The sequence below is a fragment of the Brachypodium distachyon genome, chromosome 2 (assembly GCF_000005505.3).
Source record: "Brachypodium distachyon strain Bd21 chromosome 2, Brachypodium_distachyon_v3.0, whole genome shotgun sequence".
Classification (NCBI taxonomy): Eukaryota; Viridiplantae; Streptophyta; class Magnoliopsida; order Poales; family Poaceae; genus Brachypodium; species Brachypodium distachyon.
In genome coordinates, this window is record NC_016132.3 from 42,721,157 (window position 1) to 42,739,130 (window position 17,974).

At 43.5% G+C, this 17,974-nt stretch overlaps 4 protein-coding genes across 6 annotated transcripts; 3 read left to right on the forward strand and 1 right to left on the reverse strand.

The window, feature by feature from the left end:
* The first annotated feature begins 377 nt into the window (after positions 1-377).
* Positions 378-2,700, forward strand: LOC100833077 (protein MARD1). Of its 2 annotated transcripts, none has more exons than XM_010233674.3 (4): positions 378-532; positions 884-958; positions 1,335-2,036; positions 2,157-2,700. In XM_010233674.3, exons 3-4 carry the CDS (start codon positions 1,369-1,371, stop codon positions 2,290-2,292), a joined length of 804 nt encoding a protein of 267 aa, XP_010231976.1. In that variant the 5' UTR covers positions 378-532; positions 884-958; positions 1,335-1,368; the 3' UTR covers positions 2,293-2,700. The 2 variants fall into 2 exon arrangements, with proteins under 2 accessions (XP_010231976.1, XP_003569292.1); XM_003569244.4 differs by having other exon boundaries at positions 1,344-2,036.
* A 503-nt stretch (positions 2,701-3,203) lies between these two features.
* Positions 3,204-6,840, reverse strand: LOC100833390 (50S ribosomal protein L25). The gene is made up of 3 exons (XM_003569245.4): positions 6,287-6,840; positions 4,322-4,451; positions 3,204-3,668 (listed from the first exon to the last, which is right to left on the reverse strand). Exons 1-3 carry the CDS (start codon positions 6,731-6,733, stop codon positions 3,436-3,438), a joined length of 810 nt encoding a protein of 269 aa, XP_003569293.1. The 5' UTR covers positions 6,734-6,840; the 3' UTR covers positions 3,204-3,435.
* Positions 6,841-8,365: 1,525 nt separating this feature from the next.
* LOC104583288 (NDR1/HIN1-like protein 12) lies at positions 8,366-9,237 on the forward strand. Its single transcript, XM_010235137.3, has one exon. It carries the CDS (start codon positions 8,547-8,549, stop codon positions 9,162-9,164), a length of 618 nt encoding a protein of 205 aa, XP_010233439.1. The 5' UTR covers positions 8,366-8,546; the 3' UTR covers positions 9,165-9,237.
* Positions 9,238-11,477: 2,240 nt separating this feature from the next.
* Positions 11,478-16,459, forward strand: LOC100833693 (protein SYS1 homolog). Of its 2 annotated transcripts, none has more exons than XM_010233676.3 (3): positions 11,478-11,848; positions 13,108-13,334; positions 15,903-16,459. In XM_010233676.3, the coding sequence occupies exons 1-3, from the start codon at positions 11,664-11,666 to the stop codon at positions 15,908-15,910; spliced, it is 420 nt and encodes a 139-aa protein (XP_010231978.1). In that variant the 5' UTR covers positions 11,478-11,663; the 3' UTR covers positions 15,911-16,459. The 2 variants fall into 2 exon arrangements, with proteins under 2 accessions (XP_010231978.1, XP_003569294.1); XM_003569246.4 differs by having other exon boundaries at positions 11,483-11,887.
* The last annotated feature ends 1,515 nt before the right edge of the window (positions 16,460-17,974 follow it).

The window sequence follows — 17,974 nt, forward strand, 5'->3', positions numbered from 1 at the left end:
CTGTCTCTCTCCTCGTTTGCTGACTAGCAACATGACAAGCAAGTCTCCACATCAAGGACACGGCATGACATCATAGTCTTAACACCCTTCCAAACTTTGCATTGCCTTTTACCCACCTAAGTTAATTATCAGCCAAAAAGACAAATCACACCGGGTTTGCCTGCCACTTGCCCCCACACGTTATTATTCTCTCTCTACCTGAATATATTATTTTTGCTTAAAGAATTGTGTTCTTCGGAGTTGAGTACAGAGGACAGAGAGGCTAAAAAGAGAAAGTAGAGAGGGAGAGAGAAAGCGAAAGCGGGTGGGACCAAAGGGGTGGAGTATCCAACTACTGAAACCAAAAGTTCTTGCATAAACCTCTTTCTTTCTCTCCCCCCTCTCCTTCCTTCCTCTTCCCCCCTCTCCCATCCGCCCTATTTCTTCTTTATCTTTCTGTCACTCTGCAGCCTCCCTCCCACCCCCCTCCTCCCTCCTCTTCTTCGCCCCGCCCACCCGCCGGTGCTGCGCGCTGCAGGCTGAGGAGACCGAGGTGGGTAGTCCGTTCCTTGATCCTTCGTGGGTTTTCTTTATGTATTGGGGGATTTATTGGACCCGCATTCCGTGCGGGGGGAGTAGATTGGAACGCGTTCGTCAGGATTTTTTAATCTGTGTCCGTCCTTGATTTTGGTTACCCTCTCGTGGGTTTTCCGATCGTTTCCTGTGACGGCGTTTGAATTTTTTTTCGTGCTATTTTTTTGGCTTTTAAAAAGATTTTTTGGGGGTTTAATCTCCGCCTCGGATTTGTGCTCTCGATATTTTCTGAAAATAAAAGGCACTTCTAGCAAGTCATTTTTCAGCGATTACTGATCCTGTGCTCTCATGTTGTTCGTGGCCTTTTCAGAAGATTTTCGCGTTCTGGATGAGAGAGCTGCTGCGAGGGACAATCTCGTGAGGCAAGTACAGTTTTGAAGCAAAGGTGAGAATCAGATGATGATTGATTAATCACGGATGTCTTTTATCTTTTTGTTTTGTCCGGGCTCTCCGTATGACTCTGCTTTTCTTATGCTTTAATCAATAGTATATATGTATGCTTCCAAGTGAAGGAATCTATAGAAGACACATAGTGTCCTATACTCCAATGGTAGCCCTTTTTGTTTGGCTCTTGATTGTATTGTGCAAGCTGCAATTTCTTGTGGGATCATTTTACGTAAAAGACACCCATCTGATTCTTCTGTTTTTTTTTGGCACCATGTAGTTTTTTTGAAACTGAAACTAGTAGAAATCAATTTCTTCTAAATTTGCTGTAGTGTTAGAGAAGAAATTATAATATCAAGTTATTGACACCCAAAAAGAAATTGCAGCGGGAAGAGAACTAGAGGCGATCAAATGGCAGCTGAGTCCTCGGTTCCACAAACTTCCTCTGAATCGGTTGCTCAGAAGATGGGATTCTTCAGAGTCCCTGACCTTCTAGTCAAACTGAGCACCAAATGTCTGATTGAATTGGATGCGGTTCGCAGTCCCACATCGCCCCTAGACCTTCTGTTCACAGGCCTTGGCACTAAATCACCCAGGTCATCTTTCCTTGATGCCAGCCAGAACCAAAAGATCTTGCTTGGGGACAGGGTTGGGCTTGGACTGGTGGATTCTCTCAGTGATGAGAACCCCACACCTTTGGGCAGCAGGAAGGTTCTTCTTGGATCTGAGATGAGGATAACTGACAACTTAACTCGCAAGAACAGCTCCAGTGCTCTTATTCAAGCTGGAGGGGTTGAACAAAAGGATGAGAACATGAGTGATGGACTGAACGGTAGTATCATGTCCCTTGATGACATTGTCAATTCAGAGGATTACACCTGTGTTGTTTCACATGGTCCTAACCCTAGAACTACACACATTTTCGGAGATCATGTTTTTGAGTTTCAAGGCGAGCAGCTGATGCCTGATGAGAGTGGGTGTGAGGAGAGTTTGGCCCCTCATCTGAATGGGGGTATGATGAGCTTCTGTTGTTTTTGCTGTGAGAAGCTCAAAGAAGATAAAGACATCTACATGTACCAGTAAGTAATCAAGTGGAGTAGATCTTTAGATGCACTACTTAGTGGTTGTTTTGTCAGTTCAATAGATTTGCATTTATTTGATTGTTGCTTAATTAATCATATCCTGTGTTTCAATTGTAGGGGTGACAAAACCTTCTGCAGCATGGAGTGCAGGGAGAATTTCATGCAAGATGAGATGGAAGAAGGCGAGCCTGTGATTGATGATCCTAGCGGCCCATCCATTGATGACGGTCGTATCTTCCAACTGATCCAGTGAACCAGCATCAGTAAACAACTTGATATGGTCGTATCTGAAGCGCTGTCTGAAGTTAATAAGTAGCAGCCATGGATGTGATCATGTGAATCAAGTTTTTGCCTGAAGATTTTGTCCGCTGAGGCGCTGATGAATTTACCCCCCGCTTATTGATTCCTTTATTTTCCTTACCTGGATCCTCAAATTTTTGGAGGAGCCTGAAAGATGACTGTATTTCCGGTCATACTATTATTTTGATCGGAAAGGGTGTGTGCGTGTGTTCGGAAATGTGTTTCTTTGGACCTCATTTTCAACTGGATGTCATGTGTTGACACCCTTGAGTGCTATATCATGTACCTGAACTTATGCTTCTACATGTATTTTCACAAAGCATGTGCTGCACAATAATATTCTAATATTCTAAGTATACTATCTTGTTCGCCTTTCTTTTTGCCGTGAGTCTTGATTTGATGACTTGAGCGATAATATGGCATGAACTGAGCACCCTTCGCGGCTGTTCGATTGTTAGCTTCATGACTGGTACGTTGTTACCAGTATTTTCTGGTTACTGCATACTAACCAGTTACTGTGAATATGGTTCGTTTCTTTGACTTGGTTCGTTGCTTTCGTTAGCTCAGGAAGACCTGTCATTGCAGGTCGGAGAAGTCAGGCTTGAGGTTGCTTTCAGATTTTAAAGCAGCTTCGTCTCTTTTGAGAGTAGATAGTTTGGCGGATTCGGATGTGAAAGTTACCTTGATGTGGCAGTGCGAGCTCTTCATCCACAATACCTAGTGTCAGGTGTGTTGAGTTCACAGTAGAGCCATCATTCAGTTACATTATCGCAGGTATTCCAGCATGATATAGAAGCATTAAATCTATGGGGTTAGGTGATCGCGTAGGTAAAGTTACTTGACTAGTGTAACGCCACATGAGGATGGTAGCAAGCAAAACCATCTGCCTCGCAGAACCATGTTTGAACATTTCTGTAGCAATTACATCAGTAGCATGGCATCTGGCTTCTCAAAACATACACCCCTCAGGTAAAAACAGTGATCCCTGGCTACAATTTAGCCTAGTATTCGTTCTAGGTAATCAGGAACCGAAATGTGCAAGCATGGATAGCAAGAAAAAACTTATTCTGTTGAACAGTTAATACAATGAAGTGAATTATTTTGATTTCTCTTTCTCTTTCTTCTGGTCAGGTGCTCTTGACCCTATAATGCTACAGATGGGTTGGTCTGGAGACTGAAGCAACTTCAGGGCTGGGTGGACTATCAGATCACGCATCAACAGTTTCTGCCCGACATCCAGCTCGCTTAGGTCCACTTCGATATATGGTGGTACTATGTCGGCAGGGCAGAGGAACTTGACTGTTCGTTTTATGGTGTTGAAGTAAGCTCCTGCATGGTTGTGAATATAGTCACATTAGCCTGGATTTATTATGAACAGAAGAAACACAATACAACAGGAACGCAGATGGATAAGGACTAACACAGGACTCCTAGCTAATGTTGTACATAATATAATGAAGGCAATGCTTGAACATTGGCCAGGGTTTTCATAATGAAAAGTTCAGTGCACACTTAATTAGTAATCTATTCACCTGTATGAAAATGATAAAGACGGCAGATGTAACAAGCCATTAGATGACACTGAATTGATTAGTACTCCCTCCGATCCTAAATTCTTGTCTCAAATTTGCCCAAATATGGATGTATCTACTCTTAAAAGGCGTCTAGATACATGTAATATTTCGACAACAATTTAGGATCGGAGGGAGTATTGTTCAAGAGAAATGACGTCTTCTTCTGCTAGCATAGTTCAGGAGATATCATTTAAAGTAACCTAAACATTATTTTTTATATAATACTGTTCCATGTAAGATGGACATGATGAAGATCGTTATAAAAAAGAATGATGAAGAAATTTTGTCTGCCTAAGATCTAAGGTCTGGTCCCAACTTTGATGTGCAAAAACCTTGAGAACATTTCATTTCAGCATCCAGTTTTAGTTTTATGTAAGATAGTTGCTTCATTGAATACATGCTACATACCTTTCCTGAGGCCAGGTGAGGCATCCTCTCCAATGAACATCAAAGGAACATCTATTTTGAGCAGCGCCGAAGGAGGGGCTCTCATGAATGTCACGTTCAGAGGTTCATCAGTGCCCGCATGCAAGTGCACCTTAAAGGTATGGACATTCAAAAAGATCACTCAATATCTCTTTCAACTTCTTTTGACCAGAATAAGTCAGTTAATTCTCAGTACGACATTACAAATTACACTGACTCCACAAATCCATAATTGCACCAGTAATTCTAACATGTGGCTACAAAAGGACATTTGGGGTTGCAACTGATATTGTAAGGCAGATGGAAGTAGTGTCTGGTTGATCTTTTGCAGTGAGCTAGAAAATCCATGGTGTATTATTCATTATTGAAAAATCAACTCCACAGTAAGCAGAACAGTATTTGCTGCTGCTAACATTGGCGACAGCAGCTCTCACAATGTTTCAAAAACTACACATCACCATCCATTACTAATAGGGAAAAAAATTATGTTTCCCAGACAAAAAAAGAGAGACCAAAACCCCACTTTATTTACTGGTAAATTATACTGAAGAAAGTAGAATAAGTGAAGTATGTCACACCATCTAGCCTGGGACAGAGGAGACAAACATGCCTAAAGAGCATGATTGATAGTGCATATATGCTTTCACCATTTCTGCATATTTGGTTTGGTCATACTCAATTGAGCCAAATCAAAGGATGCAAATGTGGAGACTAACCAAGTTTTGAGAAAATGCAGAAACCCGAGTTACAAGAGCATGGACATTTCTGCAAGCCATTTGATTCTCCTACCTCACTAGGGTAGCTTTATCTGTGATCCACGTTCTAAAAGATCGCACGCAGTTCAACATGTTAATTGTGTTAGTGTGGTATATGAGAGTAATGAGTATATTTCATCCCTGCTCAGGACACAGGAATTTAGCAAGAAACAGTTCAATTCCTGTAGGAATCAAGGTGATATCCTGAGTCTCAAATGGGCCTTCATGTTTTGCTGTGTCATCTACTCTCTAACAATGAGCACACAGGCAAAACAAATCTTAAGAATGCACAACATGATCACCCACTTAGCATCACACTAACAAAGATAACCCAGCCCTAGAAGTTTAAAATGCAATAAGTGCATTAAAACCCTTCATCTAGTATCATGCTAATGAAGAAAAGTTGGCAACCAAAGAAAATGGATGCTAAGGATCACGAACGAACAATTCAAGGATGAGTTGTACTTGCTTGCACCATGCAAATGGATCCTTCCCAGTACATAAGAAAATACAACTACTCCATCAAGAGTCTCCCAATAAACATGGGTGTTCCTATCCACCCTCAAAAGAGAAATTGACCAGTACTGCAAACTGATGAAGGCAGACATTTCATGTTGCAACATCTGAAAGTTCAGATAGTGCCCATTTTCTGATAAAAATATATTACAAGACCCAAGGAGTTGTAAGTGTAAAAAAATGGTGCATTTACTGCAGTGGTCGTGCATTAGAAATTTAGAATATCAAGCTCATTGCCCTTCAATCCTCCACCTAGTTCACATACTAGGTCAAAATCCTACTTGCTATTAAGAAAATTAGCCAAGAAAAAAAAACACTAACCAAGGAAAAACATTTTATTCTGCTGAATTAAGGTAAGAAATACTTAGCTTAAGTACCCCTGAACAGACTACATTTACAGATCAAGTTAGCTAATTAGACCACTAGGCAATTCCAGCTTTTCAATTGAACGCACCCTTGCATTTTATTTCCTCACCAATGATTAACTTCCCATACAAATTTCAAATTTCCACCTAGAACTGGCACAAGTGTAACTTTGGAGCGACACTACAATCCGAAATGCTAATCCCAGCTAAGTAAATCTCCAAGACTCGGGATCACACACAGTACAATCAGGAAATACTAGAGTATTGCAGACAATGTCTAGCCTTGATACAAAAAAATTGAGAGAACCCACCTTGCGCGGCAGAACGCGGACGCTCTCGATAAGGTCCCCCTCCCCGGCGTGCTCGGAAAAGACCTCGAGGCGGAAGAGGCGGGAGAGGAAGAAGGACCGTCCGAGGTGGTCGACGAGCTTGCGGATCTGCTTGGACGGCACCGAGATAAGGCGCTTGTTGCCGCCCTCCTGACCATTCTCCTGCTCGAAGACGATGGCCGGCACCCGCCCGGCCTTGCGTTCCTTTGCCGCTAAATGCCGCCCGGAGGAGGCCCTCGGCACCGCGAAGATCACCTCGTCGTGCTTCGGGTCCGGCCGAGGGTGACCCGGGAGGTACTCGAACGGCGGCGACAGGAGCTCGTCGATCCTGTGGTCCGGGGCGGAGACCACTGCGGCTGCGGCGGCGTTGGATAGGTGGCGGCGGAGGAGCGGGGAGGCGAGGGTCTGGAGGGGTCGCCGGAGAAGCATGGCGGCCGCCGGTTGGTCGTCGCGGGGTGTAGGGTTTTTGGCAGGTGGGAAGAAGAACGCGGTGGTGGCCGAGTTGGGTTGGGGCCTTGGGGGAGAGCGGAGTTGGGAAGAGAAGGAGGCGCGTGTGAAGGGCTTTGTGGGCTACAGATGTTTTTCTGATCTTTTTAGGGATGTGGGCTACAGATGTTGGGCCTGAACTCAGAGGCCCGTAGGGGCCTTCTAAACGTTTTTCTAACACCAGCTGCGCTAGGTTGATGAATCTGACCCGATCAAGATCTGAAGATCATCCACACTCTCTCTCCTCCCTCATGATATTGTTGGAACATCCGATGGTCAAGCACGTCAACTAATTGATGTCTAACTAAAAATCAAAAAATCAGTCAATTTCTCAGTAGCAAAACCGAAAGAAAAAATCTGGGTTCTCCGGTATGAATTTTGCGCTGGAATGACTATACATATGTGTATGTCGACTGTTTTGGTATCGTGAAGATGATTAGGATATTTGGGAGTTCGAAAAGAAAACGAGTTGTTTTGTGGAACAAACTACAAAATTCTATGTGAATTGTTTTGTGAAACGGAGGGAGTACACTCTTACTGAGCCCGAAAACTTTACAATAACTCTCAATTGTTTTTTTATTGACCCAACAACTCATATGCTCTCGTAAGCTTTGGTCTACCCCCTCTTTAGAAACAGCTAACAGATAAAGATAAATAAACATGTTTAACAAGGTAACCGAAAAAATGCCTGAAAAACAACACACGAGCTGACATTGTTCGATTTCGATGCAGCCTTCGCTTTAGTCTTCAAATTGGCATTGTTCTGAACCTTCTACTCCTTGGTATGGCGGACATCCCATGATAAAATGAACAAAGTGAAATGTTGCACGTCACACCACTAGTTCAAACAAAAGAAATACCATAAAAAATCAGAATTAAAAAGAAAACACTGAATGTATGGTCAATCTATTGGCGATTCATGCACAAAGTCCACCGCTCGACAACAGCACAATAGCAAAGACAGTGTTCAACAATCACACACAAAATCTGAGCTACACAACATGATCGCCGTCTTGCACATCTACTTCCATTCCGACGAGTCCTCCCACCACCAGTCCCTCTCGATGACCCTCTTGTTGCAAAACCATTTTTAGAGACCCCATTTGCCGCCAATCCATCTCCGCGGCCATCTGAACCAAAATAGTTTTCAGAGAAATAAGATGGAGCAACAAATTAATGTTTAGTCCTCCTTCATTTCTCACACAATTAATTTTTCATTCATTCAATTCTCCTCCTCTTCTTATTTTCACTTTGTCTCGCCAATAGGATGACAACATGAAAATTATTTGTCTAAAAAAATCATTAATTATACAATAATTAATCATTCTTTTGGAATCAAAATTTACAGATATTTTGAGAAAACTTGTCTATACTCCATGTGCAGATAAAGAGAAACATATGGCTACATTTCCCGACAAATATCAGTAGAAAGCTGTGCGCATGGAGGTGGGTCGATCCAGAGCGTGGTTAGTGTCACAAGGCAGGCATATCAATTATTCCTTGCGCGCGCTGGGTTACGTACTTGCATACATGGCATGGCATGAAGTGATCGATTGATGAAACCGAACACGCACGTCTTCTTCCATATTCTCTCTTCTCCATTTCCCTCCAAGTACCCTTGCCTAGCTTCATCAGAAAACAAAAGCACCCATGATCATCGACCAAGACGCAGACAAATGCCCATGCATTACGAAAGCCATCAATCCTACAACCATTTAGCCGAGGAGCTTACGCGCGCACAGACAGGCAGAGAGAAATGCAACGGCAGAGCGGCGCGGCAGGGACGAGCAGCAGCCGGGCGCGGCGGGTGGCGCACCGCACGAGGGACAGCTGCGCGGCCGTGTTCGCCAACACGCTCTGCTCCGTCATCCTCGGCGTCCTCCTCGTGGCCGGCGTTGCCCTCTTCGTGGTCTGGCTGAGCCTCCGCCCGCACCGGCCCCGCTTCAGCCTGGCGTCCTTCTCCATCACGGGGGGGCAGGTCGCGTTCAACGTCTCGGACCGCAACCCGAACCGGCACATCGGCGTCTACTACGACGCCACGCGGGCCGAGGTCCGCTTCTACGACACGCTCGTGGCGGCCGGGCCGGCATTCGCGGATGGCTGGTACCAGCCCAACATGAGCACGGTGTCCATCACGGGCCTCCTGGACGTGGTCGGGCCCGGGACGCGCGACCCTTCGTGGCCGTCCTTCAACGCGGCGCTGCACGCCGGCCGCCTCCCGCTGCGCCTGCAGCTCAGCACGGCCATCCGGTTCCGGGTCAACGTCTTCCACTCCGGCCGGCAGAGGATGCACGTCAACTGCGAGCTCGTCGTCGGCGCCGACGGGAATCTGCTGCCTGAGTCTGTCGGGGTACCATGCGACAGATACTTCTGATTTGATTCTAGTTGTAGCAATGCTACTGACATTTCTGGCATGATGTTAATACGTATTGATCTGTTGCTTGAGAGTCGATCGATTTGTTAACGCGTATGCAGGCAGCCACCCGCGTACCTTCTTACTCCACGCGCTCCACCGGCATCCAGCTTGAACATCTTGCATGTACGGTCCCTGCGCATGGGGCGGACAAGTACAGTAGTATGTCAGATTGCTCATTAGCAGCAATACACGGTAATCTACTCCAGGTGTACGTGCCAGCCCATGGATACGGAACTACCTGCACCGAAAGCAAAGCAGAGGCGCAAGCGCCGCTTATGTCCTGATTCTAAGCCATTGGGAATTGAATTGCTGGAGTTTTAAGCATGCGAGTGTATATTTTTAAGTCGATGAAAAAATAGTTATTTAGTTATTTCTTCGTCGATAATCATAAGCGAAGATTTTTTTTATCCATTGAACCTACATTAGCCTTACACGAATCTAATTAATTGAATCAAAAAATTATTATCATGATTAAGAAATAGTTATTTCTCGGTCGCCTAGGAAATAGCAAAAACCGTTTAAGTATTTGCTCAAAATTGACCTTATAATCTAGAGATTATCTTAGAATTAGGATATATGCGGGATCCTGTTGGCATCCCTAAAGCTAAGTTGTGGACAACTGTGTAGGTGTGAAATGAATCATATCTGCTAGACCTGTGTCGGCAGCAGATGCGCACCTCTATGACATCAGAGACGCCTAGCCTCTCCGCGTCCTCTTTGGCATGATGCGAGCACATGATAGCTAGCTGTGATCGTGCCAACTTGCATCTCAGACGCTCCAAATACCATCTTTTTCACAAGTGAAGTTGTATAAAGGGATAAATATGTGTGTCTCACAAAAATATGATGTGTGGACGTGATTTCTTGGACGTGGGAATACACTTACGATAATAGAGTATTGAACACTAAGATTTATACAGGTCTGAGCCTTGACGATTCGGTAATAGTCTTACTCATGTCTTGGTTGTATTATTCACATAGAGGGGGTACATGGAGCGTACGCACCTTGGGTGGTGGAGCCCTATGTGGGTCCTGCGTTTCTGGTTCATGTAGTATATTGTGGTATGACTATCTACTACCAACCCTTTCATCGGCCTTCAATGAAGACGTGTCGAAGGCGGGGTAATTAACTCGAGGTAAGGCAAAACGATATAATTTGACTTGGGTAACATGACAAGGGACTCATTGCTTTTGCTGACGCGGCTTGTTTGCCGGAAAACGATCTTAGCCTAGCTTTGGTTAGATAGTTTACACATTGTAGTGGTATTAATTTCTTGGTACACACGAAACACATCGTCCCGAGTCCTCACCTGGATGGCGGCGCGGACAGCGATGAGGGAGATCAGATGAACCACGGGAGCGCAGCCACGAGATTGCCGAGCTCCGAGTTCTGGTGCACCCAGAGGCTGCCAAGCGGGGCCGCGGAGCAGAGGAAGCAGCAGACGGAGAGGGAGGAGCGCCGAGGGGAGGAGGCGGTGGCATTGCGTCAGCCATGGCTTGTCGACGGCGCAAGGCGGCAGAGAGCGCCAAGAGATCGCGCAGGCGGAGCTGGGCGGAGATCTGGGCCAACATGTCGTCCGGGAGCAATAGGATCAGTTTGCCACCGCCGTGGCCAGCTATTGAGATCGGGGCATCTCGTTTGTGGGTTGGGTGGGCCGTTTGCTTCCTTTCTCCTTTTCTTTTCTTTTCTCAACCTCAAAAAAGTTTCAAAGTTAAACCCTACGGAGTATAAGAAGAAGAGCGAAGAGTGGAAAGCTTAGCTGTTCTTTTTCCCATATCTCGAGCAACCACGCGAAACCCCTTTGGATCTGTCCTCGTTTTAATGTATCGGCTTGATACAACAACAAGTATTTATAATAGAGCATGGTGTGTTGACGGATCAATGATGAATATTGTTCGTTTATTTCAATTGAATGTCAAATTATGTTGTTGTTTTTTATAAACTTGAATTTTTTTGTGCACACGTTAAGAGCCCGTGCCACGGGCATGGTACTGGTAGATAATAAAAGGTTTTACATATTGGGTGCAATCTTCCAACTTACAAGCACATTAATCTTACAGGGAGTAGTAAAATAGAATAGCTGGAAGTTAGAATTTATCGTGCGTGGACGTCTAATAAATGTACTAGTAACAAATTATTTGAACATCGTTCGTAATCGTACCGTATCATTCCCGTAGCAACGGCCTAGCAGCTCAACCCGAGCAAATCCTACACGTCGGACCCCCTGGACCCACACTTCAGAGAGAAAGCCAGTCCCTAGATTTCCAGCCAAGAGAACGCAAAGAAATGAGAGCATGTTCGGGCTGTTCCAAGCAGCAGAGAGAAGAGAAGCAACCTAACATCCAGCCCAGCCGCGAGAAAGAGATCCCGCCGAATCCCCAAACCCAACCACCGCGCCTCGCCCGCCTCTCCGGCGACCCCCAGATCCCGCCGGCGGCGGAGGCGGGGAGGCGAAGATGTTCTATGGGGCGATGGTGTGGGATCCGTGGCTGATCGTGTCGCAGATCGTCTGCCTGCAGTGCCTCTACTACCTCGCGCTCGGCCTCCTCATGGCGCTCCTCGTCGGCACCCGCGTCCCCCGCCTCACACTCCTCTACCTCTTCGACTTCGCCACCCTCACCCCGCGAACCACCACCGGCTGGTGCGCCATCGCCTCCTTCCTCCTCGCCGCCGTCGCAGGGTACGCTACCGCCAGTACTCGTCCCCATTCATCCCTTCCGCACACAAACGACCACTGCTCGCTTCCTCTTCTTGGTTCGTCCAAGCCACGGCCTATCAGTGGTACGGGGTTCGTCTAGTAGGAGTCGAACAAGAAATAGTCCGGTTGGGCGCCTGCTTTTGGTAGTAATTGCTTCTCGCCTGACAGGAGCAGAGGCTGTAGTCAGACAGTACTAATTGGTAATTGCTGCTAGTTATAAAAGCATTGACTGTAAATTTCCATTTCAGTTGCGTGTATGTTCCAGATCTATGCGCTTAGGATAGGTAGTGCTATTCTACTGTGCTAAACGTGTAGAATGTCATAGCCATTTCTTGGAACATTAGTTAAGCCCATGACAGTATTGTTTGTGCATTGGAGCTCGAACAGGTCCTGATTGTGTACTTCTCCCAGCTAGCCCTGTGAAGTATCTGAATTACAGAGCCAATATATCATGTAACATTAGCAGCAAGGTGTTATCGCCTTGTCGGCTTACTAGTTGTGTGCAATAGGAAAATTGTTTTTAGTAGTGCCATTGATGTTCCATATGGAAACCTTGTTCATATTGTTGTGGCTTGCATATTGTGCCCAATCATGACAGAATGAAATACCGTCATAGTCCTATCAGCCATTGACAGACCAGTAATTTTTTTTTTCTATTCCAATTTTAATCCAGAAAGATTTGGTAGGCCCTTCTCATCTTCATTCTACAAATCAACCAAGAAGGGATTCTTCTCTAGACTATTCTCATAGCAGATAGTGTAATTAATCAATTATCCATCCCACATGCTCATCATCCATTAAAGAAGGAAAATGAATATCATCCACGGGTTACACTGTGTTACATGTTTTCTGATTACTGTGAGAAGGCCCTTGACAAATTATCTGAACTTATGGGGAAAAATAGGAACAGTTTTGTTTTTCTTCGCTTCAAGCCTTTATGACCTAGAACTAACTCTTACAGTTCACTTTAACTCGCACTATGTTTTTCATGGATAATTTCAGAAATCAAAACCGTGCTAGTGATGCTACCAATGACAAACTGGCCTTAAGGAACAAAGAATTTTGATATTTGTTTTGCTATGACAGGAATAAGCATGATTCATGTTGTTTTAGTTTTTTTTCTCCAGTTGTATAACTTGCATCTATGTTTTGTACAAAACATGCTTGATGGTTAACTTTGCTGCCATGCTTTGCTTGAGCAGTGCTGCGTTCATGCTTTATGTGATTGAGAGAGCCAAGAAGTGCCTGGACTTTGCAGCTACCCTCTACATTATTCATCTGTTTATTTGCATTATTTATGGTGGATGGCCAGCTTCAATTACATGGTGGGTTGTTAATATCGTAAGTTTGGCAATCATGTCCCTCCTTGGTGAATACCTCTGCATCAGGCGGGAGCTAAGAGATATTCCAGTATCACGGATTCGTGCAAGTAAGCAATTCAATCTTGATAGATTTGTATTGTTTCATTTTCCTTTAGATAATTATTTTCTTTGTAAACATGGAGTCCTTTGCAGTTTATAGCTTACTTATTTAACCCTCTTACTGAGGTTTGCCTACCTAAGGTTGTGTTGACTAGAATATTGGAGTGACTAACTTAACTTGTTAATACACTCTGCTAATGAATTTTGGAAACAATGGACATGGCACATGGAATTGTTTGGATAACTTAATGTTTTTGTATTATTCTAATTCTTATGTTGCCACTTGGCACCTGTCTGTACCATGTGTGACGCTTATGAGTTTTAGTGGTCCCTATGTGCCTTGAAGCTAAGTACAGGTAGTACCAACTCACCTTTTGTGTCATGACAAAGCCCACATTTTGAAAGATTTCTGGTATGCTTATGTTGTCCACTAACGAGAACTGTGTTCGGTCAAAAAAAAAAACTAACGAGAACTGTAACAAGGGGAGAGTGCATAAGTTCAACTAGCAGCACACAAATAAGTGTGAGAACATGCAGAACATGCACATAATAAAATGAATTTTTATTTGGCTAACTTCTGCAAGGAGTCACAGTTCACAAATTACTTATGGACATGGCTGGCGTGTCACAACTCTTAATTTTGTGGCTTGAAATTGTAAACTGAAGCCAACTGTTGTAACTAAAAGAAGATTTAGGTGCTATTTGGTTTGAGCCCTGAATTGCCCTGCCAAAAATTTGGTTAAGCTTTTGCTTGCCCATGAGTTGGCCAACTTTGGCCAAAAAAATGAACTAGAGTTGGTAGTGAAACATTGGATTCCAAAAAATTGGCTTTCATCCAAACAAGGACCAAATCTTGGTCAATGATCGAAAATTTGGTAGGGTAAAGTTTGGTCACCATCCAAACATACCCTGAAAGCAAACAACTATACACTGAGCCAACTGTATGCCAAAAGATGAAAGAAATTAAAATAATTATAAAAATACAAACACGCTCCATTTTAGTTCCGATATGAAAATTTCATCTCTCCCGATACCATCTCAAGAGAGGTAAACTTAGTTCTAGAGCAGTGTATGCTTCAGGGTTTTAATTCTTCGCAAATTAGAAGAATTCCTGCTACTAGTTTGGACCAAGTTCTTGTTCAGTCACTAGTTAGTAGTTACATCATCTTGGTAATTCAATTGTGGCATTTTAATTGTGGAAACAGTTCTAGTTCTGCATTAACATGTTGGTAGCTGCTCTTTTTCCAACCGCTAGCTAAATGTCCGTGCTTTGCTACGAGATTAAGAATCTGTGGCTGTGGCTCATATTTTTTTAAAATTTCTGATAAATAAGATTATCTCCAAATATTATTTTTTAATTTTGAAAGTCATCAAAACCAATCTAGAATAGTCAAAAGATCATGATACGTATAAAATGAGTGGCAATTAGATGAGTCCGTAGTCATTAAGGGGTAGTATTGTTGGAGTGAACTCGCGACCACCAACTCAGATCTTTATAAGTGTAAAGATAAAGATAAAGGTGTTATCCAACTCCAATGTCTTGATTTCGAGCGGCCATGCATCGTGAACCGATATATATATCGTCTTAAAAATATTACCAAAATAATCTTTCTTATTAAGTTCAATGGTGAGTGAGTTTGACTTTCATTGACATCAAAATTCTCTTACCTACAGTGTTGAGATCCCCATGGGTAGCTTATCATAGGTTACAAAGTTCTGACTAAAATGCATTATAGTCCACCTGATGATATTATATACTCCCTCCGTTCCATAAAGATTGGCACGGCTTTGGACTAGAACTAGTGCAAAACCGTGCCAATCTTTATGGAACGGAGGGAGTAAATAATAAGTGCTTATAACGAACTAGTGCTCAATAATGGTTGACTAAGTTCATTCCAAATAACGCTCGATAATGTTTGACTAATAAGAATCTCAACAGACACTAAATCAGGCTGGTGTACCAAAAACATGTGCAGCTGTTCAGTGAAGGTGGATTAGACAAGTTTCAGGGCTCAGAATTAGTTTTTGTGCACAGCATTAGAGTGGTTTACTAGATAGTTCAGCTGGGGTTTAGGGTTGCAGAAATTTCCAGACCAAAAAACGCCAAGAACGACCAAAGTAACCATGTAACATTAACTTTAAATTTGGCTTGGCTTCCCTACGTGTTTTCCTTGCCTTTTTCAGCATAGCTGCTGAGTTAGTTCAGTGAAAAGATGTGGTGCCTTTCTTCAAAAACGTCTTCTTATTTATTGCTTTAACAAATATTTTCTGTACATAATTTGTCTGCACTGTTTAGACTTTAGATTCATGAACAAGAGAACAATGGAATGAATGTTAAGTACTACCTCCGACCAATATTACTTGTCTCAAATTTGCCCAAGTATGGATGCATCTATGTTTAAAAGCGTCTAGATGCATGTAATATTTTGACAAGTAATATGGATCGGAGGGAGTAACAAACTTTATAATGAAATGGTTTTACTTTATTTGCATGATGTCAAGTTTGCAACTATTCTGTTGTTACTTTCCCTCTTTTGGTACTCAGTAGCCTGCTAATTGTCTCGTCCTTCCTTCAGGTGTTTAAAATCTCAGACTAAAGGAGTATAGATGGCTTCCAACTGTTGTTTACCTCCCCTTCCCCCACAAGAGATGGTTGTTAATATGGTTCTTAGGAATACAAAAACTCGCGATGCATGCTTTATTCTGTGATCTACAGCCGATACTATTCGATCTTGCAAATATTTTGCTGTTATGCTTGATCTCTCATTAGAGTCACCAGAGATCCTAACGGCATTGCAGGCGAGGCTTCTGAATTCCCATTAGTGTAATGGGATGGCAGCTCAATTTTTGTGGCATCTATCAAGTCGTCCCTCCCTATGGATAGTGACAAAAAAAGGCTGCTGTTTGACAATTTGTATGACTAGATAACGATACCTTAAAATTGTGTTCGTTAGTGAGGCTGATAACATGCAAATCTTTGTCGTACCATTCAATTCTTGCGTAGATGTTAGTTGCAGGTAATATAGCTATTGTTTTCTCTTCAGTTCGTGTCAGCTGAATTCTTTGTGACCACGGCACATCACTTGTTGGAACTCAACATCTTGTTTTCAGAATGTTCCAAGTCCATATTTTATTAGTTTTGAGGGGATTGCGTGAACCCTGAAAAATATAAGTAGTGGTCACCTTTGAGGTCTGCTCGTTTTCTCTACTCCACTAGTCCACTCCAACATTGCATCTCAATGCAGATTCTGCGCTTGCTCTACACAAATAGTCTCGACTCATGGTCAAATATGTTAATTATCTCATTGCCCAGTTTCCTCGAAGATCCAATCTCCACTTTGCTCGAAGATTCGTGACATTTGTGTTGCATATTTATACGGAGTATGTTTCTTTCCTTGGTCATTTTTGAGATTTTATATACTAGTTATTCCCAGTTTTCTTGTTTTCTCCACAAGAGGCGGATCCAGTGGGTAGGCTGTCTGGGCCTTATCCTAACGGAAGCCCACTCAGACCAGCTCCCCCTTGCCTGAAACTCCTTTTTTTTTTGAGAGAGAGAGCAACGATCTGGTTTTATTGATTCAAGAGACAAAGTATCAAAGATCGATGCACGAACGAACACAAAAAATAAAGATACTCAACAAAATTAAAAGTTTCATTGTAGTCCTTTGAATTAAACTTCTCTTGATCAATTCTTCATATCTTAATACTTCTTCACGTATTTGTTGACGAAATTGCAGAATAGCATGTTTGCACAAGCTGAACTAAGCTCAGAGGTTTTGAAAAACCGCATGAGCCGCACATCTCAAACGGTGAGTACCTAAGATCATTGAACGCATCATGGCCGGGATAATACCATTTGCAAGACAAGCTGTAAAACTGCTTTTCCGTCGATGAATCCATAAGAAAAAAGACCAGCAACCTGAAAAGACGTGTCATGAGAACCATTGACTCCATAACATAGGTTGCAATACCTACATCAGGACGATGAAAGAGTCAGGACACCAATCTTCTAGACGATGACGTCTCCAGCCAAGACGTCACCGAGAAGCACACAAAAACCTATCAAAAAAATAGGAAAACTTAATGCCAGACGTTGGTCCGTGATTTCTCTCGTCTCTTAAGGCTAGATCAGCCGTGAGAGAGGCTAGATCAGCCATGAGAGAGGAGGGGAACCCCTCGAGATTCCTCGCCGGAAACTCCTCGGTGGAGCTGGCCTGAGTGGGCTTCCGTTAAGTAATGGGGCTAAGGCCCACACAGTCCATAATTCCTCTTCCCCGCTTCTCGATCGGGCCACGCGCAATCACCACAGCTGCTCGATCGGGCCACGCGTTGCTCTTCCACCAAGTCCATAATTCGCCAGAAAAACAAGTCTATAATTCCTCTTCCCCGCTCGTTCCAAAATCCCAAAGTATTTTGCAAATACAGTGAAGAAGAGAACAAGTCGAGATATAGTACGGAGTGTTGGACTATTGGTAAGGTTTTGAACAATTATCTTTGGCCATATTTGCCGAACGAGATGATATTTTTATAGGATCACGTTGGTCCTCACACACACTATTGGTAAGGCAAAACAGAGCACGTTGGAACTTACCAAGGGTTCTGTACGTCCGGCAAAACAGAGTACGTTCTCTGTGAGCATGAATTTCCC